The sequence below is a fragment of the Salminus brasiliensis genome, chromosome 25 (genome assembly GCF_030463535.1).
Source record: "Salminus brasiliensis chromosome 25, fSalBra1.hap2, whole genome shotgun sequence".
Taxonomy (NCBI): Eukaryota; Metazoa; Chordata; class Actinopteri; order Characiformes; family Bryconidae; genus Salminus; species Salminus brasiliensis.
In genome coordinates, this window is record NC_132902.1 from 25947636 (window position 1) to 25975135 (window position 27500).

A 27500-nucleotide genomic window follows, 5' to 3' on the forward strand; every position below is an offset into this window, starting at 1 on the left:
CCCGTCACACACCCCACAGGTATTTATAGCCTCATCAGCCTCATGCAGCGCCATCTGCAGGAGCCTGAAGTTACTACCTACCTCTCTTTTTGGGCTTCTAACAAATAATACTCCAATAACAGTCACTAATTATAACAACGTAGTTATAATAACGTACAGTGGTTATAATGTTCTGGCTCATCAGTGTGTATAGAGTACATAGGCCCAACACCTGGTGTGGTAAGAATAGCTGATGCTAAGCAGGGCGGTTATCTCAGAGCGATGGTGCAGTATTAGAACGATGGTTCCTCGATAACGCCCGGTTTCAGCACAGCTCATTAATCAGTGTGATCAGATAGAAAGGCTCGATGGTATCAGAGCATGTAAAAAACCCTCTAATCTACGTGGTCATATATTACTCAGGTGAGGTTGGGGATAGAGGCTGGAGTGCAGAAGACGTCCAACTGGAGGTTGAATTTCTGCATTAGGAGGCAGATAACAGGAGCCGAAACTGCCTCGGAATAATTCATGGCGATCAGTGGCTTGGATCAACGGCTGCATTTTTCGGGGAAGATTCCTCGAGAAAAATGAGGATTTCTAATAGAAAACGAACCCAATTACAAACAGATTCGGCAGAAATGCTAATATAATAACTGGGAGCTGGAAGTGAGGCCCGCTGTACTGCAAATAAAAGCAATCTCAGAAAGTTATTAGTGAAAGTGAGTGAAATACTGAAAGGCCACATCAGGATAGCAAAGCAACCGGTTCTCTTTATTATCCAGTGACAGTTCAGACGCATTCAGTGACAGATTTGATCTCAATTAAAAAAAACACACATTAATCTGAATTAAAATACACTGCATACGTTGCAGTTCCTGATCACAGACCTGTGTTATGGCGACACACATGCTAAGTTACAGTGGAAACACACACATTTAAGAGGTTTGACCGCATTCTGCCCTGCAAAAGGGTCAGTGCTGAAGCTCTACTGCTGCCCAAACGTGCAAAAGCTACTCTAGGAAAGACCTTGTTTGGCCTCGAGACGTTAATAAGAACCAGAGCATTATTAGAAGCAGGGATTTTTACATTCCGATCCGATCCAAGTCTCTTAACGCGGACTATCGGCCAATACCGAGTCCGATCCGATCTGATCTTTGTGTTTCTATGAATAATACAACCTCACAACTTACTGCTAATCCACACCAGTAAACCCAGTTCAATCACTATTTTAGGACCAGTTCCTGAGATCAGACTAAACTCTAATCTGATCTGATCTGCTTTGCTTGGAGCAACTTTTTAAACTTGGGTTTAAACTCTACAGTCTGACCGACCCACCTGACTATTCAGCTCCTTTACAACACTTAGCGTGTTAGCATTAGCATTAGTCTCCTCCTTGTTTCTGAATGCGCCGTTCAGAGCTGGTTTAGAACCAAAGAAAGGAGCGTGGTTCTGCGCCATTCAGGCTCCGCCCACAAAGCTGTTCCCTCTAAGACAAACTTTACAGAAAATAATACATTGTAGCGCACAACCAAGCTTACGTCAAAATGCCTCAATCTGGAGTGTTTTATTCATCTCACATATTCGCTATATGGACAAAAGTATTGGGACACCTGCTCATTTATTGTTTTTTTCTGAAATCGAGGGGATTAAGAAGAGCTGATCCTGCTTGTGATATACACTGAGGAGGCGGAGCTACAGTCTCTCATTAGGGTGAATATTAATTAATAACGCTCTAAATGTAGGTATTGTGATATACACTGAGGAGGCGGAGCTACAGTCTCTCATTAGGGTGAATATTAATAACGCTCTAAATGTAGGTATTGTGATATACACTGAGGAGGCGGAGCTACAGTCTCTCATTAGGGTGAATATTAATAACTAAATGTAGGTATTGTGATATACACTGAGGAGGAGGAGCTACAGTCTCTCATTAGGGTGAATATTAATAACTCTAAATGTAGGTATTGTGATATACACTGAGGAGGCGGAGCTACAGTCCCTCATTAGGGTGAATATTAATAATGCTCTAAATGTAGGTATTGTGATATACACTGAGGAGGTGGAGCTACAGTCCCTCATTAGAGTGAATATTAATAACGCTCTAAATGTAGGTACTGTGATATACACTGAGGAGGAGGAGCTACAGTCTCTCATTAGGGTGAATATTAATAAAGCTCTAAATGTAGGTATTGTGATATACACTGAGGAGGTGGAGCTACAGTCTCTCATTAGGGTGAATATTAATAACGCTCTAAATGTAGGTATTGTGATATACACTGAGGAGGCGGAGCTACAGTCTCTCATTAGAGTGAATATTAATAATGCTCTAAATGTAGGTATTGTGATATACACTGAGGAGGAGGAGCTACAGTCTCTCATTAGGGTAAATATTAATAACTTTAGCTTGTGTTTAAGCTGCTAGCTGGTTCATCAGTTCTAATGCAGCTCTGTTTGGTTCTCCTCACTGAAATAAGGTCACAGATGAACCCTGTCTGGGGTAGCTTCCCTAAAGTGAGACCTTCCTCTGCAGCAGCTGAGGACCATGTCTACTAATGGTGCCCGGAGGACGTCAGACGTCAGGTGAAGCTCTGCCACAGCACACCTAAGGATCGGCACATTAAAAGTCCATACCCGACCCATTAAAAGACCTGGATCGGACCGGGACATCCCTGATTAGAACTAATGACGGATACAGCTTTATGAAAATGCAACACATTCCAGTAAATTACAACATTAACAAATAAGAAATATAAAATCAGTAGTAAGAATTCACACCAGAGTACAAAAACAAAGACCAGCCCGAGCAGAAGCGGGTCGTTAGAGAAGGGAATGTTAATAAAGTGAAAGAAAATATATGCAAATTACAAAATTAAACCATGCTGATTTAGACATTGGGTTTTACGGCCCATTAATTACACTAAACCCTTACACCCTTTATTAAGAGGGGCGTTCCCTTCGTGTTAGGCCTCACACAGCCTCAAAGCTAATATCCACTGGACTGGACCAGCCCTGGTCCTAGAGAACCCCCTGCCCTGCACACTGTAGTGTGTACCCTGCTGATCCAACTAATCCGCTCATTAGAAAGCCCTTCCTGAGCTAACACTTAGCGTGTTAGCATTAGCATTAGTCTCCTCCTTGTTTCTGAATGCGCCGTTCAGAGCTGGTTTAGAACCAAAGAAAGGAGCGTGGTTCTGAGCCATTCAGGCTCCGCCCACAAAGCTGTTCCCTCTAAGACAAACTTTACAGAAAATAATACATTGTAGCGCACAACCAAGCTTACGTCAAAATGCCTCAATCTGGAGTGTTTTATTCATCTCACATATTCGCTATATGGACAAAAGTATTGGGACACCTGCTCATTTATTGTTTTTTTCTGAAATCGAGGGGATTAAGAAGAGCTGATCCTGCTTGTGATATACACTGAGGAGGCGGAGCTACAGCCTCTCATTAGGGTGAATATTAATTAATAACGCTCTAAATGTAGGTATTGTGATATACACTGAGGAGGCGGAGCTACAGTCTCTCATTAGAGTGAATATTAATAATGCTCTAAATGTAGGTACTGTGATATACACTGAGGAGGCGGAGCTACAGTCCCTCATTAGGGTGAATATTAATAATGCTCTAAATGTAGGTATTGTGATATACACTGAGGAGGCGGAGCTACAGTCCCTCATTAGGGTGAATATTAATAACGCTCTAAATGTAGGTACTGTGATATACACTGAGGAGGCGGAGCTACAGTCCCTCATTAGGGTGAATATTAATAATGCTCTAAATGTAGGTATTGTGATATACACTGAGGAGGCGGAGCTACAGTCTCTCATTAGGGTGAATATTAATAACGCTCTAAATGTAGGTATTGTGATATACACTGAGGAGGCGGAGCTACAGTCTCTCATTAGGGTGAATATTAATAACGCTCTAAATGTAGGTACTGTGATATACACTGAGGAGGCGGAGCTACAGTCCCTCATTAGGGTGAATATTAATAACGCTCTAAATGTAGATATTGTGATTTACACTGAGGAGGCGGAGCTACAGTCTCTCATTAGGGTGAATATTAATAACTCTCTAAATGTAGGTATTGTGATATACACTGAGGAGGCGGAGCTACAGTCTGAATGGTTTATTTTAGCAGTGTTCTGTAAAGCTTGTCCAAGAGAGAAACAGCAGAGTCTGGGTATGAGAATTGAGATGCATTCTGTTTTAGGACATGAGGGACAGATGGAGGGACACTTATTCAGGGCAGAAAGTGGACCTGTGTGATTTTCTCACAGCAGTTTAACACAGGTAATTGTGAGAAACCTGCAGGAAGCAGCGGACCACGGCCGGTGACTGAGTGGACTCCAGTGCGGGCATGAAATTGGGCGGGAGGGAGGGAGCGCCAGTACCGAGTCAAAAATGAAACATAACGACCTTCCCGATGCAAGCAACACGTCTGTGTCTTACAGCAGGTTTCCCTCGGAGTGGGAATAGTGAAGATAACACCGCCGAAGCCAATCTTTCAGAGAACAGCCGCTGCAAATCCTGAATAAATGAAAGAACGTGTGGATCTGTACCTTACTGATTACTTTCAGGCAAAAGTGTCCTGCCGGCCCGCGAGGAGAGGAGAACAAACAAGCTGGGAATACAGAAATACAGCAGCAGAAGAACAAATCTGGTCAAATAAGAAAAGAAAGAAAGGAAAGGACCATCTCAAAATACTCAAAACGTCCCGAAAAGCTGGTCCTAGAACACAATTTTCCTTTTTCAAACTCAGAGAGAAGTAATACACTTAGCTTAGGCCAAGTTCACACCAACAAGACCTACAGAAATGGCACTGAAATGTTCTTTAACATGTGGGAACTCAACACTTCATGTATGAGAATCGGTCGTCTATGTTCTCACGTTTAATTAAACATCCATCCATCAAAAAAATAAATAAATAAAAGAAAAAAATATATATATATAAAAAAAAAAGAAAAACCCGTCGACCACCAACAGAAATCTGCACATTCAGTTTAAACAAAGCCATAAATACTCTCTCCAGTGGGACGGAGAGAATCCACCAATAAGTTACTATTAAATAAACTCTACAGTGAGATGAACGCTTCACGGTGAGTCTCGTCAGGGTCTTCTCCGGTTCCTTACATGGCGTCGAAGTGGAAACGATGGGCTTCCTGCCTTTTCTCTCGATCATCTGCTTTCTGGAACACAAAGCACAGCTCAGCATCAGCATCAGCAGAATTTAGCCTTAACATCATCCTAGATGACACACCTTTGAGTCATGGCCTGGTTCTGGCCACCGGTTATCGGCATCTTTTCCACTGCGGGGCTGACCGGTTCTAAATAGAGGGCAGAGGGCGGCATTCCAACCTGAACACTTATAAAACCTGACTGGGCCCGTTGTTCCCGGCACACGTTATCTAGCACGCCAGCTTACGGCCTCATCCTACATAGCTAATGTGGAGTTAGCACGACCCGGCTACCAGGCTTGTGCAACAGTGCTACCGCGCCATCCTGGCTACGGGGCTCGTCCAACGATGCTACCGCGGCGTTAGCACGACCCGGCTAACTGGGCTTGTCCGACATCGCTTACTACTCGCTTAGTGGAAACTAGCTGCAGGGCTTCTGCATTAAAAGCTGATGTGTAACACAGGACCACGGCTATAGCTGTCCGTTAGCATAGGGCTAACTGCATAGTGGAGTTGTTTGTGCATGCAGATTATACATATATAGATTATTTATGGCTGCTAGCTGCACTGTGTAAATAATTCTGGATGAATAGGCCAATAGAAATGCTCTAAATTACTATATTAAATAAATTTAACCAGATTTAACCATTTTAACCAGATAACAACGCCTGACGACGCTGGTGACCAGCTGAAGTAGGTGTTTTTTTATAAAGTGGCCAACACGTGTAAGTAAGCAGCTGCTGTAGTGTAGTGGGTAACAGCATTGGGGTTCAGCTCCCCAGCTGGGCACCAGTGAGAGTCCTTGGGCAAGGCTCCTTACTGTGCATTCTCCCACCTGTGTGACAAGACTGGGTTATTGATCACAGGGTTGTGGGTTCGCTAAGCTGCCACTGTTGGACCCTTGAGCAAGCTCCCTGGGTGTCCACTGCTATAATATAATATAATAACTAGGTAGGTAGGTAGGTGTTCCTAATAATCTGGCAACTCACTGTAATGAATAAACGTTATTAAAGCAACGTTAAAAGTTGTTAGATTTGATTTTCACAAATTCTCCTAGAGCATTCATCCTGAGATGTTCAGACAATGCAGGCAGAAAGAGAGAGCGCGCGAAAGAGCGGGAGAGCGAGATATGAGAAGAGTGAGAGAGAGAGTGAGTGAGAGAGAGAGAGAGAGAGAGAGAGAGAGAGAGATATGAGAAGAGTGAGAGAGAGAGAGAGAGAACAGAACTCATTACACACACAATGGCACACTTTACAGCCTAAAGAACCGCTGGGTGCGATCACAGATAGAGCCTGCACCAGACACACTCTGTCTCGCTCTGATAAAACACACACAGGCCTGGCAGAGTGTGTGTGTGTGTGTGTGTGTGTGTGTGCGTGCTGTGATTATTGTCTGTCTCTTGCTGTGGTAAAAATGGTGTCTATTCTCAGCTGCGATGAGTGACTAACACGTTGGATCCCTCGGCACAGTGAGTGTGTGTGAGTGTGTGAGTGTGTGTGAGAGAATTGGTTCTCCTGATCTATGAGGGTCACTCTGGTGTATTTTTAGTGGAGTGTGTCTATTTTCCCCCTGGCTAACGGAGCCGAAAAGCACTCGTGTCAGAAGAACAGAGGCACTTCAGATGCGGTCGGAAGATGAAGACGTGTGTGTGTGTGTGTATGTGTGTGTGTGTGTGTGTGTGTGTTAGACACACTCTGCCGTGGATTAGCTGCTTTTTAAAGAAAAACACACACACACACACACACACACACACACACACACACATATACATACTCCACATGGCGCAAAACCTACAAAGCTACTGTACCAGTCAAAAGTATGGAATCAGACTCATTCTGATGCATTGCATTGCTGTGAGGATTCGCTTGCATTCAGCCACAAGAGCGGTAATAAGGTCAGGATGTTGGTTAGATGCTCACCACCCCACCTCACCTCATCATCCCCAACTCCTGGATGAGCTCCACCACCATCATTCCAGAGAACACAGTCAGTTCCACTGCTCCACAGCTCCTCAATGCTGGGGGGCTTTAAGCCCCTCTACTAGCCCATGCCTGGCATTATTAGGCAGCATGGTGCCAATAGGGTCATCCTGTTTATCTGCTCCTGCAGAGAGTCCTATTCTATTGGCAGTACTACTTCTCTACAGGGAGTAGACAAGCTGTGTGTGTGTGTGTGTGTGCATTTGCACATCTGTGTCAGCGCCAATAGGTGCAGCCTAGTAAAGCAGCTGAAGGCGTTCATTATAAGAGGTGTCCACAAACTTTTGCTGCTTATTCTGTGATGGTTATTCGGATCAGTGCTCAGTGTTTGAGTCTCTTCATTGCGGCGCACATCACTAACGCCTCCCACATCTCTGCTGAACACACACTTTCACGGCGTGTACTCCAACGATCCGACAATGTTCTTCATCTCTCCCGAGTCCCTTCAGATGTAGATCTCTCAAACAATTGATGGGAGCCTTAAGAAAACCACAGAAATCTGACAAGATGACATTCATCTCACCTGAAGACTACCTCTCTTCTCCGAGCTTCACTCGGAGTCTTCTTGCTTCAGAACCTCTGATCTGACTCTCCCTTGTTCTGAAGGATGAAAACTCCTCGACTGTGAAGCTCTGGTTCAGTGACAGTCTGGCAAACATCACATTCTCCCAGACTCCTCCCTTCCCCTCACATGTAGCTCCTCTGCCCAGACCTTCTGAAGTTCTGAACGTCCTTCTTTGCTACGTCAGCCTCGTAGCTCCAGTTCAACACAAACAGATATGTGTACAAACTGCATCCCAACAGATGAAGAACCACAGAAGAACCGCTTTTGGTTCCACAAAGAAGGAGATGGCACCTCTTCATAGAGCGTGTAGATCATTACACACTGGCTGTTTCTCCTCTGATTTGACAATGATGAACCTCCGTTAGTCTCATCAGCTCTGAGCCTGTGTTCTTAGCTCTTTGCTGATGTTTCCAGATGTTCTCATACAGACACGACTGCTGCCAATAATGATATAAATGCTAAAAGCTGCTGGTTAAGATGGCTGACCAGGTTAGCTCTTGACCAGTATGAGTTTGATGGTTTAGCTGGTCTACCAGTAGGAGCAATCGGACCAAGCTAGTCATCCAGTTAGTCAACAAGCTGCATGACCGAGCTGGTCGACTAATATCACAAGGTGGCTGACCAGTCTGACCAATATGACCAAGGTGGCTGACTAGCATGACCAATATGAGCAAGGTGGGTAACCAGCATGTCCAGTATGAGCAAGGTGGCTTACCAGTCTGACCAATATGACCAAGCTAGTCAACCCACATGACAATGGGGCTGATCAGCATTACTAATATGAGCAAGGTGGCTTACCAGTCTGACCAGTATGATCAAGCTGGTCAACCCACATGACAACCAACATGAGCAAGGTGGGTAACCTGCATGACCAAGGTGGCTGACCAGCATTACTAATATGAGCAAGGTGGCTTACCAGTTTGACTAGTATGACCAAGCTGGTCAACCCGTATGACAATGTGGCTGACCAGCATGACCAATGTGACCAAGGTGGGTGACCAGCATGACCAGTATGAGAAAGGTGGCTGACCAGCATGACCAGTATGAACAAGGTGGCTGACCAGCATTACTAATATGAGCAAGGTGGCTTACCAGCATGATCAGCATGGCCAAGCTGGTGGACAAGCATGACAAGGTGGTTGACCAGCATGTCCAGTATGAGCAAGGAGGCTGACCAGCATTACTAATATGAGCAAGGTGGCTTATCGGTCTGACCAGTATGAACAAGCTGGTCAACCCACATGACAATGTGGCTGACCAGCATGTCCAGTATGAGCAAGGTGGCTGACCAGTATTGCCAGTATGACCAAGCAGGTCAACCAGCATGACTAGCCAGATCTGGTAGTCCATCAAACTGCATGAAAACATGGCTCTTCCCGTCAAGCTTGTTTACTAGCAGATCTCGTCCTCCTGCATTCAGAGAACCAGTAAGCGGTGTGTGTGTGTGTGTGTGTGTGTGTGAGGTTGTAATGAGGGTGGAGAGTAAGATAAGAAGAATGTAAGAGAGTGAATGTCTCTCTCTCTCTCTCTCTCTCTCCTCTCCCCTGTTGGCCCTCGGAGCCATGCAAATGGAACCGGCCACAGAGATGGGCGATCAGCGCTCCCTCTCCAAGCGCTATTTTCACTCACGCTAAAGGTTAGCATCTCTTATCTTCTACAGCCACTTCAATTACAGCCTGTCACAGTGAAGAGAGAGAGCGCGCGAGAGGGAGAGAGAGAATAGCGAGTGGAGGAGAGAATGTGGGGAAAGAGAGAGAGAGAGAGACGGGGGGGGGCATGTTGAGGAGCATGTTGTTGAGATCAGCAGTGAGTGGATCTGTCCTGTAGAGAATTGAACCCTGGTGCAGTGGGTGATGTGGTGGGAGGCACTCGAGCAGGTCCTTCATGCTAACAGCTGGTGAATCACCCCGACTCTGACCAGACATGTGGCCAGAATAGATCACCATCTGCATTTCCTGCCATTCTAATGAACACTGGCCATTTTCTCAGTGTCTGAACTGCGGTTCTAGATTACAGTAGTGTTACAGTACATCTGCTGTTTACTGCAACTCTTTACTTACTATTAAACACAGCGTTTCCTCCATTATCGCTGTGTTCTACACACTCTCCACACTCCTACACATCTGCATTCAGTAAAAAATCATTTAACTAAATAAAATGAGTCAATTATGGTCAAATAAATAAATAAATGAATCTAATTGTGCTCAAAACTGAATGGTTTCCTAAAGAACCACATCTGAATCAAATGGTAGTTTTTAATACACTGAAATATTCATCAAGAATCGCAATCTAATTGAATCTTGGTGACATTGAGATTTCATGATTCACTTAAAGAATCACTACATGATTCTTTCTTTAGGAATTTTAATGAAATTGGATTGTGGTCAAACTGAATAGACTGAATCATTTTATAAACATAAGTGAATCGAATCATAATCACAAAAACAATTTTCAGTGAAATAAGAGTTTTCCTGATGCACTGCATCCTTTTATTATTTCATAAAGAATCACAAAAAGTGAATCAAAGTGACATCTGAGATTGAATGAAATGCACTGAATCATTTAATATAGAATTAAAGTGATTCAAATTGTGGTAAAATGCACAGTTTTTTAAATTAAACGGAGTTGTAAAATGTTTGATTTATTAATGCAATAAATTATTTATTAATATTAATTTAATAAAGAATCACATCACAACATTTAAGATTTTAATTTCAGAATGCACCGATTCATTTCATATAGAATCAAAGGGAATCAAATTGTTGGCAAATTTTCAATTTCTGAAATTCAAACTGATTTGCAAAATGATATTTCTAACAAAAAAAAAAAACATCAGTGAATCAAACTGCTAAAATGAAAAAAATAAGGAATCATTTCATAAAGAATCAAAGTGAACTGAATGGTGGTGAAATGATCAGGTTTCAGAAACTGAACTGCAAGCGAACTGTAGAACAGTGAATCAAACAGTGGTGCTGTGTGAAATGTCATAAATGCAGTGAATCATTTCTTAAAAGAGTCGAATCAAACGATTCTGAGGTCAGAGATTGATGCTCGTTTATTCTTTTATGAGCGTTTCCTGTTCAGAGCCGGATGTCAAGGGGCATAAAGTGCCGAAGTGCTGGTCCCATCCCTCTGTGCCTTGAATAAAAGACTGGTGCTGCCGCTGAGTGAGTGTGTGTGTGTGTGTGTGTGTGTGTGTGTGTGTATGTGTGCGCGTTATTCTAATGCAGTGTCAACTCCAGTGAAGGCCGTGGAGTGGGAAGCTTCCCTGAGCAGAGAGCAATTACAGCTTTCAGCGTGCATAATGAGGAGAGCACAGCAGATGGCTCAGAGAGAACGCCAACAGCACTGCTGCTCTATCCTCTATACACTACACACACACACACACACACACACACACACACACACACACACACACACACACACACACACACACACACACACACAAAAGCACTGCCAGCTACGACATGAGACGCGAGGAGGCTTGCAAATGCACATGTGCACATACACATACACAGACACCATAGCTGCCATCTAGGATATCATAGTAACCATCTAGCATCATCCAGCAAACACATAGCAACCATTTAGCGATTGCCTCACAACCTCATATTAACAACCTGGTGTACCACAGCAACCACCGATCAAAACATGTTACCCCAGGAACCACTAGCAACTGCCTAGCAACTCTCACAATGGCATAAATACACTAGCAACACCCAACCTACCACATGGAGAGTACCACAGGAATCACTTGTAACACCATAGCAACCAACCGGGATAACATAGTCACCATCTAGCATCATCCTAGCAACCACATAGCAACGATTTAGCAATTGCCTCACAACCTCATATTAACAACCTGGTGTACCATAGCAACCACCTGTCAAAACATTTTACCCCAGAGACCACTAGCAACTGCCTAGCAACTCTCACAATGGCACAAATACAATAGCAATGCACAACCTACCACATGGAGAGTACCACAGGAAACACTTGGCAACACCATAGCAACCACCTGGGATATCATAGTCACCATCTAGCAAACATGCTGTTCTCTCATGAAGGTGCTTTGAATGCAATAGAACCAGCTTCAGTCCCATAGCTTGATTCCATGAAGAACCCTTTATGGTCTAAAGAACCTCCATTTGACATAAAGCTTATTGGTCATTCTCACACACTCTCTCTATTACAAGCGTGGTTCTTTATGGAACCAAAAGTGGTTCTTCTTTGAATCTTTTTTATGGCACTTTTGGTCCCATAAACACCCATGCGTGACATGTATGAGTGTGAGGAACCAGACCTGGTTCCTCTGTGTTTTCATGGCAATTATGGTTCCATAAAAAAAAGAAAACCATGATGTGTGAGTGTGGAGAACCTTTTTTTTTAGAGCTCTCAGGTTCCTTCACTTGATGTAAAGGTTCTTCACACTCATACATCTATATTATAAACAAGGTTCTTTATGAAATTAAAGGTTCTTTGCTGAAGAACCTGGTCAGTTCACTAAACACATGCTCGATTTCAGACATTAAGGGTGTGTTACAGTAAGTGTGGATGCTGCCTTTCCAGCTCTGGTGTACTTTAGGGTACTTTACTATAGTACAAGTACTAAAGGACACTAACTACACTCTAAAGTACACTTCACTGTTTCTAAACGAACTCACGTTCGTTAGTATGAACACAATATTATCCACAAGTGGAGTTGAGCACGGGCCCAGCGGTCACTCGAATTCTAGCATCAACCCTGCCCACTTGCTCCACCAACGTCACACCGTCCACATCTCCTAGCCTCATCACGTGTGAGTCTTTGTGCAGACCCGATGCTGACGCTGTAGTTTAGCGGGGCTGCGTCCCAAACCACACGACACATCCCCACCATGAGAACTGCTGTTCCCCTTAGTTAGGTGAAGGCGTGGGAGAATTGGGATGCAGCCACAGTAGCGTCAGATTTTACAGCTTTAGTTCCGTTCCCAAATCAGCAAGTGTACGTTATCAACACAGGATTCGCAGACGCACCCGCCTTGTGCCATACAAGCATCACACATCCCCCTTTCACCTGATTTTGGCTGGATTACAGATCTGTTGGAATGAACGTGAAGCAGACCAGGACTGAAATCTAGCAGAGGATCACTGGATTCTTGCTTGGTCCGGAACAAGAGACCCCAACTACAGGCATAAACGCACCCTAAGAGGGTCTGTGGCGGATGTCTTGGTAGATATCTACAAGCAGGTTCAGCAATATGGTCACATGAACAAACACAAACACACACCAGCTCATTCATTCATCTGCAGAAATGGCACACACACACACACACACACACACACACACACACACACACACACCCTGGAGGGTAGGTTCTGTGGATAATGAACAGCAGATTTGATGCGCTGAAAGGACAGAAGAAAGCAATTAGCAGGGACGGCATTTCTCCACTGACTCCACGGGTGTGCTGTGGGGGGGTAGAGGGCGTACACACACACACATATATATACTCACACAGACACATACACACACCCATCTGCCTATTCTGACCCATCTGTTCAGCCCCCCACACAAACACACGCTCATACACTCACCCCAGTATGCCTTCTTGCTTTCTGAGCACATGTATAATCACTCACACACACACACACACACACACACACACACACACACATTCATATACACACACATAAAAAAACACCCCCTCAGGAACTCAGAGCAGCCTGTGTGTGTGCAATGAAAGTCAGATAGTGTGTGTGAGTGTGTGTGTGTGTGTGTGTGTGTGTGTGTGTATGAAGATATGACACCTGGGCTCTGGCGGGGAAGGAAAGGAGTGAGAATGATAAAAACACAACAGGAGAGAAGAAGATGACGGGAGGAGAGAGAGGAAGAGCGACGGAGGCGTAAAGGTGAAGGGGATGGAGGGCAGTGGGTGGGATATGCAGGTGTTCTCCTCACACGCTGGACGAATTATAGAAGAAGCCCACAACAAACAGACGAGTGGAACCGTAGCTACAATCACAAGCATTTCAGATACAGCATGTACATTATATGGACAAAAGTATTGGGACACCTACAGGCGCTTTTTAATGCACCCCTCCCAATAACCCATTACCACAACCCTCCCATTCTCTCTCTTTCTCATGTACTGAGATGCCCGGTGCTAACTTTTCCATCCTGGTTCTGCCTGACCCGGCTCTCCACTACCCTCCTGCCTGCTGTCCTGCTCTGGTGCCTCTGGGCATTGATTCATCCTCACCTCACAGCAGGACTCTGCTTCTGACTGTTTACCTGCAGGACTTTCTCACCTCACTCCCATCTTCATCTCCTTCACCATTTTATTTTTCTTAATTCAGTTTGGTTTTATTGTTGTTTTTATTCCTGTTTTGATCTTTATTATTATGATCCGGTGTCGACCCGAGGAGGACGGGTTCCTCTTTTGAGTCTTGGTTTCTCTCAAGGAGTTTTTCCTTGCCACTGTTGCCACTAGCTGCTCAAAAGAGGCTCGAACCCGGATCTCTGTAAAGCTGCTTTATGATAACGTTTGTTATAAAAAGCCAAATTAAATAAAATTGAATTGAACTGAATTGAAAATAAACAGCTCACCTTCTCCTGCCAGTGCAGAATGCCAATAATGACCAGGATGAAGACACACACACCAATCAGAGCGATAGCAGTCAGCAGCACGATATTACTGGGGGTCAGGTACAGCTTAGCACTCCAACTGTAGAGAGAGGGAGAGAGAGACCATCATCTGACCATGTCAACAAAGCAGATTATATATATATATATATATACACACACACACACCTACCAGCCATAACATTAACACCACCTCCCTGTTTCTACACTGTTCATTGCATCAGCTCCACTGACCGTACAGGAGCACTGTGTAGTTCTATAAGTCCAGACTGTATCCATCAGCTTCTCTGCAGATTCTGTTACCAGCCTCCTCCTCTTACCCTGTTTGTTCTATAATGCTCAGGACCCCACAGGACGGACCACCACAGAGCAGGTAGGTAGTATGTGGGTGGTGGGTCTACATTCTCAGCAGTGACACTGACTGACATGGTGGTGGTGGCGAGTGTGTTAGCAGTGTGTATTGAGCTGCTGGTATGAGTGGAGGCCACCAACTAGAACTATCCAGCCGGCAGCGTCCCATGGGCAGCGTCCCGTGGGCAGCAGCGTCCTGTGGTCACCGATAAAGGACTACAGGATGACCAACACAGACTGTGCAGCAGCAGATACAGAGCTCCTGTCTCCGACTTTAGCTTCATCTACAAGCTGGACCCACTAGCCACTAGCCCACTAATAGAGAGTGGACAGTGACTGGACAGACACAGTGTTTAAGCACTCCAGCAGCACTGCTGCTATGATGATGCTAAGTGGTTGCTAGGTGGGTGCTACACTGTTGCAAGGTGATTGGAATAGTATTTTAGGTAGTTGCTATGAAGTTGATCAGTGGCTGCTATGGTGTCCCAGATGGTTGCTCAGGGGGTTGTTCATTGGTCAAATCACACAATCAAGAGTTGGGACAGTGCTGCGGGACGAGATGCGCAGTGAGACTCAAAAAAATAAGGTAAAGATTAAAAACTAATAAAAATGTGCAACCATCATAAATAAGCTTTCAGAAAAACACACATCACCCTGTTTAACCCTGAACACGTCCAGCCAGAAACACCGCAACCGTAACTGCGCTTCTCCACTGCTGTGTTCATACTGTACTCTGTACTGCCAGGATAGAGCTGGGATCAATAAACAGAGAGAAATCCAGAGGCGACTGGGTTCTGCTCATCCTGCCGTACTGAGCTTTAAAGAGCCTGTTCAGAACAGAACACCTGAGAACACTAAATATAATCTGGCCTGACAAACTGAGTCACGCTCACAAACATTAACGCGGGATAGAGAGAGCTTCTTCAGAACATTAGAAAGAGAGAGAGAGAGGGGGATGAAGCAGTATCCCACTGTGATTATTCCCTGTCTAGTCTGGGTTTATGATCCAGACAGGGAGATAACTTCATTAACACACTCCCAGAAACACATTAAATATTGAAAACAGAGAAAACACCGCTCTCTCTCTCTCTCTCCATCGCTCGCTCGCTCTCACTCTCGCTCGCTCGCTCTCACAGCTCAGGACTTACATTAATGCAGTTTAATTGAATTTATTTTTGCACCATTTGAAAGCATCAGCTGCTCTTTTTACACTATATGAACATTTCATGGTCGGTGGACCAACAGAGGCACTGGGAAAACCGTCTCCTTACATTAACTCACATTACAGATCTGGGGCCAGATTCTCAGAAGTGTCCTAATGCTTCATACATACAAGATATTTTATCCTTCAAGCAATACTTTTTTTGTTTTTTTTAAGGAAAACTTTAAGAACAATAAGTTTTTAAAAAATGTTCATAAATATTGTTAGCCTCTAATGATCAGTTTAAATGGTTAATTACAGAATTAACGTCTAATTTAACCGGAGTAACAGTGGAGATTAGTGAAGTGCTGCTAGTTTCTACAATGGAGAAACAATACAGAATAAATAAGAAATTCATTCTTAAGAACTTTTAAGAAGTTTTTGCATTCCTATGTTAAATTTAGTAAATAAATAAATAACGTAATAAAATTATATATATATATATATATATATATATATATATATATATATACGTTTATATAAGGTAATAAGGAAATGGGATGTGGCTCTTGTGTAACCTTAATTAGATAACCCGTCATCTTTCTGTATTATTCAACAGAACTGATGCTGATCGGATCACAAACAGCCCAAACAGCCACAGAGAAGAATAAGGGGATGAAGGGGGATGTCTACTTGATAGAGGTTGTCCATATATATATATATATATGGGTCGAACTCTCTACCAAAGCATGGCTCAGGACGAAGATCAGTGACAGTCCTGACCCGAGTCAATGCATATCCCAAGGTGCTGCTGTTGGTTTATCTATTTTGTGAAATCTGGCTTTTTGCTTTATTACCATTCCTGTTTCCTTAAATAAATAAATAAATAAATAGAAATGGTGTTTATGGTAAACTAAGGACCATCCCTTCAAGATTCACATCTGTGTCCTGCTTAAACCTGCTACAAACATTTTTTACTACATAATGTGAATCTGGGAGTCACTGTATACATTGTATCAGGACTGTATGGTGAATGAACCAAAAGAAATGCTCCAAACTGAATATATTTTTTACACTGACTTCCACTGAAAGTTAAGGAGGTATTTTCTTCTCCTGTGAAGCTGTGATTTGAAGGTTTTTGCATAAACGGATGATGGAACTCGTCCCATGTGTTGATACTGCATGAAGGTGTGTGTGTATATGTGAGTGTGTGTGTACCTATGAGGTTGACTGTTTGGATAGGGGATGACGATGAGCTGAGAGTTGGGAATGATAGCGGTCCATTCCTGCTTCCTCATGTCCTGCAGAGAGAGAGAGAGAGGGAGAGAGAGAGAGAGAGAGGGAGAGAGAGAGAGAGAGAGAGAGGGAGAGAGAGAGAGAGAGAGAAAGAGAGTGAGAGAGTATAATCATAGCTGATACTATGGAAACAACACCCTCTCTTCCTCCTGAGTGTATTGTCTCCGTGGTAACGCTCACTTTTCTCCATCACCGCTCAGAGCTTCTCTGGGCAGCAGATCGTCACATTGGGTGGATTGGGACATTGGAACTGGATTCATTTATACCATTCACCAAAGACATAAGTATTTGGACACCTGCTCATTCACTGCTTCTTCTGAAATCAAGGCTATTGAAAAGAGCTGATCATGCTTTTGCTGGAATAACTGTCTCTACTGTCCAGAGAAGAAGGATGGCTTTCTACTAGATTTTGGAGGAGGAACATTGCTGTGAGGATTTGATTGCATTCTGCAAAATAAGCATTATTAAGGTCAGGATGTTGGATGATGATCATCACTCCACCCCACCTCATCATGCCCTCTCTCCCATTTAAAAGTATTAGATGGAGCTCCTCCATCCATCACTCCAGAGAACACAGTTCTTCCACTGCTCCACAGCTCCTCAATGCTGGGGGGCTTTATACCCCTCTAGCCCACGCCTGGCATTAGGCAGCATGGTGCCAATAGGTTCATCAATGTTTACCTGCTCCAGGGAGTCCTATTCTATTGGCAGTACTTCTTCTCTGCATGTAATAGGGAGTTTGTTTTTCTTTTGCTGCAGTAACAGTCTCCACTCTTCTGCAAAGGCCCTAGATTTTGGAAGACTGCTGGGAGGATTTAATGGCATTCGGACATTCGGTGGCTCTAGACTCATGCTGCCATCCTGTTCTTTTGGCAGTGCTGATTAAACAAGCTGAGAAGCTGTAACCGGTCCAAACTTTGCATTTCGACGGTCGTCATGAATCACAGCTTTGTCATCACATGTCCACCTAAACTGGGGCACTGTCCAAAAGTATGCAGACACACCTTAAAAAGTGAATTCAGCTACTTGTACTGTATAATCTCTATAGGAAAGCGCTGTCCAATAGAAGAGGACGCCTTACTGGAACAGCCTTACGGTCAACAGACCCAATGCTGAGCATGGGCTAGAGGGCTATAAACCCCCCAGTATTGGGCTGTAGGGATCTCTGGAGTGATAGAGCTCCATCCAGTACTTTTGGGATGAAATGGAGCGGCAGAACTGATCATCCAACATCAGAACCTGACCTCACTGATGCTCTTAGAGGGGCTGAATGCAATCAAATTCTCTTCACAGCAAATGTTCCAACATCTAGTGCAAAGCATTGGACACACTGTACACTCCAGTTACTCAGGGAGCACTTATTTGGGAGCTTTAATAAATGACCCAGCACACACACACACACACACACACACACACACACACACAGCGGCTCAATCAATTACAAAGGAACTCTTCCCTCTTCAGGTTGTTTCCAGACAGCAATTAGCAGCAAACACTGAATTCATCTTTCTCAGGGAATCCTCTGGGGGGCAGATTTTAATTTCCGACAACGCTATCACACACACACACACACACACACACACACACACACACACACACACACACACACACACACTGAGCAGGGTTTGCTGTAGCTCTGATGCTATTTTAAGCGTGTGTGGACAGCGCGAGTAAATGGAATAGATGAGGCGCTCTGCAGCTGCGTGGGGAGAGTTAACCTACTGCCCACTGATGGGGTCAACTAGAGTCACCACCAATGAGAATCAGAGAGAGAAACAGCCAATCGCAGAACATCTACTGACACAGGAGAGGAGAGGGTAGAGGGAAAAAATGGGAATGGGAGAGGAGAGGAAGAGAGAGGAGAGGAAGGGAGAGGAGAGGAAGGGAGAGAAGTAGAGGGATTAATATATGAGAGGTGAGAAGAAGAAGGGAGAAGAAAATAATGAGAACAGAATGAGTAGAGACACGATGAGAAGAGAAAAGAAGAAAAAAAAGGAGATGAACAGTGAAGAGAAGAGAGGAGAAGAAAGGAGAGGAGACGAGAGGAGAAGAGAGGAGACGAGAGGAGAAGAGAGGAGACGAGAGGAGAGGAGAAGAGAGGAGACGAGAGGAGAAGAGAGGAGACGAGAGGAGAGACGAGAGGAGAAGAGGAGAGAAGAGGAGAGAAGAGAAAAGAGGAGAAGAGAAGAGAGGCGAAGAGAAGAGAGGAGAAGAGAAGAGAGGAGAAGAGAAGAGAGGAGACGAGAGGAGAAGAGAGGAGAAGAGGAGAGAAGAGAAGAGAAGAGAAAAGAGGAGAAGAGAAGAGAGGCGAAGAGAAGAGAGGAGAAGAGAAGAGAGGAGAAGAGAGGCGAAGAGAAGAGAGGAGAAGAGAAGAGAGGAGACGAGAGGAGAAGAGAGGAGAAGAGAAGAGAGGAGACGAGATGAGAGGAGACGAGAGGAGAAGAGAAGAGAGGAGAGGAGACGAGAGGAGAAGAGAGGAGAAGAGAGGAAAAGAGGAGAGAAGAGAAGAGAAGAGAAAAGAGGAGAAGAGAAGAGAAAAGAGGAGAAGAGAAGAGAGGAGACGAGATGAGAGGAGACGAGAGGAGAAGAGAAGAGAGGAGAGGAGACGAGAGGAGAAGAGAGGAGAAGAGAGGAAAAGAGGAGAGAAGAGAAGAGAAAAGAGGAGAAGAAACGATAGGAGAAGAGAAGAGAAAAGAAAAGAGGAGAGGAGAAGAGACGAGAGGAGAAGAAAAGGGAGGAGAGGAGAAGAGAAGAGAAGAGACGAGAGGAGAAGAGAAGAGAAAAGACGAGAGGAGAAGAGAAGAGAAGAGAAGAGAAGAGAAAAGAGGAGAAGGGAGGAGACGAGAGGAGAAGAGAAGAGAGGAGAGGAGAAGAGAAAAGAAAAGAGGAGAGGATGAGAGAAGAGAGGAGAGGAGAAGAGAAGGGAGGAGACGAGAGGAGAAGAGAAGAGAGGAGAGGAGAAGAGAAAAGAAAAGAGGAGAGGATGAGAGAAGAGAGGAGAGGAGAAGAGAAGAGAGGAGAAGAGAAGAGAAGAGAAAAGATGAGAGGAGAAGAGAGGAGAGGAGAGGAGAAGAGAAGAGAAAAGGGGAGAGGAGAAGAGAAGAAAAGAGAAGAGAAAAGAGGAGAAGAGAAGAGAGGAGAGGAGAGGAGAAGAGAAAAGAAAAGAGGAGAGGATGAGAGAAGAGAGGAGGCGAGACAAGAAGAGAAAGGAGGAGAAGAGAAGAGAAGAGAAAAGATGAGAGGAGAAGAGAGGAGAGGAGAGGAGAAGAGAAGAGAAGAGAAAAGGGGAGAGGAGAAGAGAAGAAAAGAGAAGAGAAAAGAGGAGAAGAGAAGAGAGGAGAGGAGAGGAGAAGAGAAAAGAAAAGAGGAGAGGATGAGAGAAGAGAGGAGGCGAGACAAGAAGAGAAAGGAGGAGAAGAGAAGAGAGGAGAGGAGAGGAAAAGTGAGGAAAAGAGAAGAGAGAAGTGAAAAGATGAAAAGAGAGGAGAAAATAACTAAAAGATAAATAAAGAAGAAAAACTAAAAGAGAAGAGACGAGACGAGGAGAAATAAGTAATGAGAAGAGACAAAGAAGAGAAAAGAAAAGAGTATGAGTATGAGTAGACATGATGAGAAGAAAAGAAAGAACAAAAACACTGACGAGATGAACAGCAAAGAAATGGACAAAAACAAGAAAGGAGGAGAGCTGAGAAGAAAAAGAGAAGAAAGGAGAAGACGAGAGAAGATCAGGACGGAGAAGAGAAGGTCAGATTGTCAGGAGTTAGAGATTCAGATATTTTTCCTCCTCCATCGTTCTCCACCCACCCATTCTGTCTCTCCTCTCCGTCTACAGAGATTTAATTGGCAGATTTCACCCGTTAAAAGGATGCAGTAAATTCAGCCTGAAAAGCTGACCTCTGTTTTATATAACAGCGTTCTGCTCCACTCAGCCTGCTGAACCTGCAGCTCCAACACAAACACCAACTGCTTCGCTCTCAGGGAGCTCTCCTCGCACTCCACTCGCGCTCCACTCGCGCTCCACTCGCGCTCCAAACCTGCTTTCAGTCCCATGTTAAGCCGTAAACTGACTCCGAAATCAAACAGGCAGTGTGAAGACCTTCAAAACCAGTCCTCCAATTAGAAGCAGGATCACTCAGAAGGTGGTGGAGCCTCAGAAAGGCGGAATGAAGAGAGGGAAGAAAAAACAAGCACTCTGATTCAGTGCTCCGAGCCAAACCTTGAAGAACCCTTATCCTAAAGCCTCAGAGCCAAAGACAAGCAGCTACAATTACAGGTGTCCTCTAGAAACGGCTACCTGAGGAGCTCTGGAGTCGGGCCGGAGCAGCCTGCATAATCCAGCAGATAAACACACCCTTCTTCAGCAGCCGCTCTCAGTCCTCACACTCCCATTCTCTTCAGCTGGCGTAGGACTGAGAACCGGCGGTTCTGCTCGTTTTTGTACAATTTTAGGACAGAAATGTGACGGAACCAGAACCAATAACAACAACATAGGCACTTACATTACATGCAGTCATATGCAAATGATTGGGCACCGCTATTTAAATAAAAGTGAAAGGAATGAGTGTCTACCTGTAATTAACTCTACATAACATTGAAATAAACCCAAATAAACATAAAGTCAGCGGTCAGTGAGAGTGTCTACCTGTAATTAACTCTACATAACATTAGAATAAACCCAAATAAAGATAAAGTCAGTGGTCAGTGAGAGCGTCTACCTGTAATTAACTCTATATAACATTAGAATAAACCCAAATAAACATAAAGTCAGTGGTCAGTGAGAGCGTCTACCTGTAATTAACTCTATATAACATTAGAATAAACTCAAATAAACATAAAGTCAGTGGTCAGTGAGAGCGTCTACCTGTAATTAACTCTATATAACATTAGAATAAACCCAAATAAACATAAAGTCAGTGGTCAGTGAGAGTGTCTACCTGTAATTAGCTCTATATAACATTAGAATAAACCCAAATAAAGATAAAGTCAGTGGTCAGTGAGAGTGTCTACCTGTAATTAACTCTATATAACATTAGAATAAACTCAAATAAACATAAAGTCAGTGGTCAGTGAGAGTGTCTACCTGTAATTAACTCTATATAACATTAGAATAAACCCAAATAAACATAAAGTCAGTGGTCAGTGAGAGTGTCTACCTGCAATTAACTCTATATAACATTAGAATATACCCAAATAAACATAAAGTCAGTGGTCAGTGAGAGTGTCTACCTGTAATTACCTTTATATAACATTAGAATAAACCCAAATAAACATAAAGTCAGTGGTCAGTGAGAGTGTCTACCTGCAATTAACTCTATATAACATTATAATAAACATTAATAAATAAAGTCAGTGTTCAGTTCTACCAGTGGCTCAGTATACTCTTAGAAAGGGTTCTTCTTCAATTTAGGCAATGCAACCATATAAGGTTGGTTATATAAAACCATGAAGGTTATATACTGTATATAAACCTATGACAACATTATGCTTAAGTAGCTCTTCCTGTGGTTAAAGTGACCCTTTTATAGATGCTTCTACAGGACCCATTTTCAGACCAACCAACCCTTTTTGCTTAGAATATTGGACAGATGTATGACTGTATGTCCTGAAAAGGTATGAAAACAAACAGTGGAAGTTTGTGTGTGTGTGTGTGTGTGTGTGTGTGTCCGATAAAATCTGCAATTCTAATTGGGTCCTGATAAAGACCTCTGTTGTGTTGTCTTTGACAGCAGAGGAAGCTGATGTCTTAAATTCAAATAAGTAGCGCTGGGGAATTTGGGAATTTGCGAAGGACAGAGAGGAAGAGAGAGAGGGAGGGAGAGAGCGAGAGAGAGAGCGAGAGAGAGAGAGAGAGAGAGAGCGAGAGAGAGAGAGAGAGAGAGAGCGAGAGAGAGGTGTCAGACGATGCAGCAGTCACGCTGAAGCTTCCTTAGAAAGACTTACAGGAGTGAAAATGAGAGCGTAAGACTTTAGAGACAGAGAGAGGGAGGAGTGACACTACTGTGTGTATTAGACATTACAAACGCAGCCACAGCGCCCCTGTTACTATTATTAGCAGCAGCATATCAACACTATTATCCACTATATGTCCAAATGTTTGTGGACACCCCTAATGAATGCATTCAGCTACTTTAAGTTGCACCCATTGCTGAAACAGCTTGTCTAGATGTACTGCCAATAAAATAGGATTCTGAACCTATCAGCACCATGCTGCCTAATGCCAGGCGTGGGCTAGTAGAGGGGTATAAAGCCCCCCAGCATTGAGGAGCTGTGGAGCAGTGGAGTGGAGGGATGGTGGTGCTCTATTTAATATTTTTGGGATGAGTTGGGGAGCTGGGGAGCTTGTGATCATCATCCAAAAACATCCTGACCTCTCTAACGCTCTCGTCGCTGAATGCAATTAAATCCTCACAGCAATGCTCCTCCTCCAAAATCTAGTAGAAAGTCTTCTTCTCTGGACAGTAGAGACAGTTACTCCAACAAAAGCAGGATCAGCTCTGTTTAATACCCTTGATTTCAGGTAAAAACAATGAATGATAAGCAGGTGTCCGAATACTTTTGTCCATTTGATATGTCCATACTTTAGTCCATGTTTAAAGATAATGGTGCATCATACAGTGTCAGAACATAGATAAGCAAGTCTATCAGAGCTTGCTGAACAGCTTACAGCACCCAGACCCATCTGATGCTACGGCTTTCACATAGATCTGAGCCGGGATCTGATTTCTGCAGCTTCTGTTATTCTGTTGGTGTTCGGCCCAGTTTCCATGGAAGAATAAGAAAGCAGAGTGCTGCAGAGACAGCAGGCAGAGAGAGGACCATCTGCATCAGTGTCTCTGAGGGACTTCACCTGTGTGTGTGTGTGTGTGTGTTACCTTTACTCCAGGTGGTCTGGGGATGCCCACAAACAGATGATCCAGAAAGTTGGCACTGCGGCCCAATCCGAGCACAGTGTAGGGGAGCTGCAGAGAGAGGTGGGCAGACTGACTCAACTGACCAGCTGCAGAGAGAGAGAGAGAGAGAGAGAGAGAGAGAGAGAGAGATTATCAAACACATCACCACTACACCACTACACCACTGACCCCTAACACACTCCACACACTGTTACTACACTGACCCTTAACACACTCCACACTGTTACACCACTGACCCCTAACACACTCCACACTGTTACACCACTGACCCCTAACACACTCCACACTGTTACACCACTGACCCCTAACACACTCCACACTGTTACACCACTGACCCCTAACACACTCCACACACTGTTACACCACTGACCCCTAACACACTCCACAATGGATCAGCTGTATCCAGTTTTAATCACTGATGGCGTTTCAGTGAAAGAAGATAAACGAGAGATGCTCGGAGGAGTGTGAGCGCCGTATCGGCCGGACCACACAGTTATCTCCCCCAGTACTGCTCTGGAAGTGTCACTCAGCAAGAAAAGAGAAGAGAGAGGAGAGAGAGTAGCCGAGGGTCTGTGAGAGAACGAGCAGAGGGAGAAGTGGGGGGGTAGAGTAAGAGTAAGAGGGAGAGGGAGAGAGATAAGAGGAAGAAAATGAAAGAGGTGAGAAAAGGTGAGAAGAAAAACAGAAGAGAACCAGCGGAGGAGAGAGAGAGAGTGCGCGAGAGCGAGCGAAAGAAACACTATTAGAGTCATACAGGCCCATAAACAGACCTATTACTGTGTGAGAGTCGCGGAGTGTGTTCCTCTGTCGCTCTCTTACACACACACCTAAATCATCCACGTGGGTCTCAAAAAGCCTGCAGCGGTCCTCCCTGCCCCTACAGAGGCTGGGTTCTCCTTCTCCAGGAGATGTTTGGCAGAACTCTCGCTTCTTTTTCTTCTTGAGTTTACATTGGGCTGAACTCTCTTGATTGTAATGTGAGAACAGATCTTACACCACTCGATCAAAAACCTTCTCCAATTGTGCTGCACACACACACACACACACACACACACACACACACACACACACACACACACACACACACACTCCATAATTCCATATGCATACCTTTTTTAAAATGCTGCAGAGCACAGGAGCAGAGTTATGGGCTATAATGGCACTTCACTCCACTCATTACTATAAGTATTCAGACAATATTGGTGCTGAAATGGCTGTAATGGGCTCATATACATACATACACACACACACACACACACACTCACACACACTCACACAGAGGCAAGCGAATCAGCTCTATAATCAGCAGGAGGAGGGGGTGGTTGAAGGCTGTCTATCCACTGTATGGAGGGATAATTTCGAACTGTTATGAAGCAGAACAGAGCAGACCCAGCAGGACTCCACTCAGCGAGAGGAGAGAGAGAGAGAGAGAGAGAGAGAGGAAAAAAGACAATGTGTTTGCACCTAGGAGTAAGCATACATATATATATATATATATAACACTTAAAAAACACAATATAACTCCAAGTAAATCAAACTTCTGTGAAATCAAACTGTCCACTTAGGAAGCAACACTGATGGACAATCAGTTTCACATGCTGTTGTGCAAATAGAAAAGACAACAGGTGGAAATTATTGGCAATTAGCAAGACACTCAATTAAGGAGTGGTTCTGTAGGTGGGGACCACAGACCACTTCTCAGTACCTATGCTTTCTGGCTGATGTTTTGATCACTTTTGAATGTTGGTGGTGCTTTCACACTCGCGGTAGCATGGGACGAACTCTACAACCCACACAAGTGGCTCAGGTAGTGCAGCTCATCCAGGATGGCAAATTCGCCACTGGTGCTGAGTGGCTCCGTAAGAAGCATATCAATGTTCTGGAGACCTCCAGACCTAAACCCTATAGAAAATCTTTGAAGGGAGCTCAAACTCTGTGTTTCTCAGTGACAGCCCAGAAACCTGGCTGATCTGGAGAAGATCTGTGTGGAGGAATGGGCCAAAATCCCTGCTGCTGTGTGCAGCATATTATATATATATATATATATATATATATATATATATATATATATATATATATATATATATATATATACACACACACACACACCTCTACTAAACTGTATAAGAGATCTTAACATGTTTATCTGAATCAATAGTTGCTGCTTAACTTTCCTTAAAACTGTTCAGTATCCATTATGAATTATTCAGAATCAATTATTAATTATTCATGAAATTTTTATATGAAAATCTACATCTGTTGGAGATTTTTAGCATCTCCAACAAATGTATCTGTATCTACTACAAAATATTCAGAATCCACGATGAATTATTCAGTATCTACTATCAATTATTAGTATTTACTATGAATTATTCAGAATCCACTATGAATTATTCAGTCTCTACCATGAATTATTCAGCATCTACCATGAATTATTCAGCATCTACCATGAATTATTCAGCATCTACCATGAATTATTCAGTATCTACCATGAATTATTCAGTATCTACTATGAATTATTCAGTATCTACCATGAATTATTCAGCATCTACCATGAATTATTCAGTATCTACCATGAATTATTCAGCATCTACCATGAATTATTCAGTATCTACCATGAATTATTCAGCATCTACCATGAATTATTCAGCATCTACCATGAATTATTCAGTATCTACCATGAATTATTCAGTATCTACCATGAATTATTCAGTATCTACCATGAATTATTCAGCATCTACCATGAATTATTCAGTATCTACCATGAATTATTCAGTATCTACCATGAATTATTCAGCATCTACCATGAATTATTCAGCATCTACCATGAATTATTCAGTATCTACCATGAATTATTCAGTATCTACCATGAATTATTCAGTATCTACGATGAATTATTCAGTATCTACCATGAATTATTCAGCATCTACCATGAATTATTCAGTATCTACCATGAATTATTCAGCATCTACCATGAATTATTCAGTATCTACCATGAATTATTCAGTATCTACCATGAATTATTCAGCATCTACCATGAATTATTCAGCATCTACCATGAATTATTCAGTATCTACCATGAATTATTCAGCATCTACCATGAATTATTCAGCATCTACCATGAATTATTCAGTATCTACCATGAATTATTCAGTATCTACTATGAATTATTCAGTATCTACCATGCATTATTCAGAATCTACTATGAATTATTCAGTATCTACCATGAATTATTCAGTATCTACCATGAATTATTCAGCATCTACCATGAATTATTCAGCATCTACCATGAATTATTCAGCATCTACCATGAATTATTCAGTATCTACCATGAATTATTCAGTATCTACCATGAATTATTCAGTATCTACTATGAATTATTCAGTATCTACCATGCATTATTCAGAATCTACTATGAATTATTCAGTATCTACCATGCATTATTCAGTATCTACCATGAATTATTCAGTATCTAC

General features: G+C 43.3%; 1 protein-coding gene across 1 annotated transcript in view; it reads right to left on the reverse strand.

Moving 5' to 3' along the window:
- Positions 1 to 731: 731 nt before the first annotated feature.
- LOC140547945 (T-cell immunomodulatory protein-like) overlaps positions 732 to 27500 on the reverse strand; it is a 54305-nt gene continuing 27536 nt past the window's right edge. Inside the window, exons 5-8 of the mRNA XM_072671241.1 lie at positions 23986 to 24110; positions 17036 to 17118; positions 14290 to 14407; positions 732 to 5168 (exon numbers count right to left, since the gene is read on the reverse strand). Coding sequence (XP_072527342.1) covers positions 5109 to 5168; positions 14290 to 14407; positions 17036 to 17118; positions 23986 to 24110 — 386 coding nt within the window. The 3' untranslated portion in view covers positions 732 to 5108. The remainder of the gene's footprint in view (positions 5169 to 14289; positions 14408 to 17035; positions 17119 to 23985; positions 24111 to 27500) is intronic.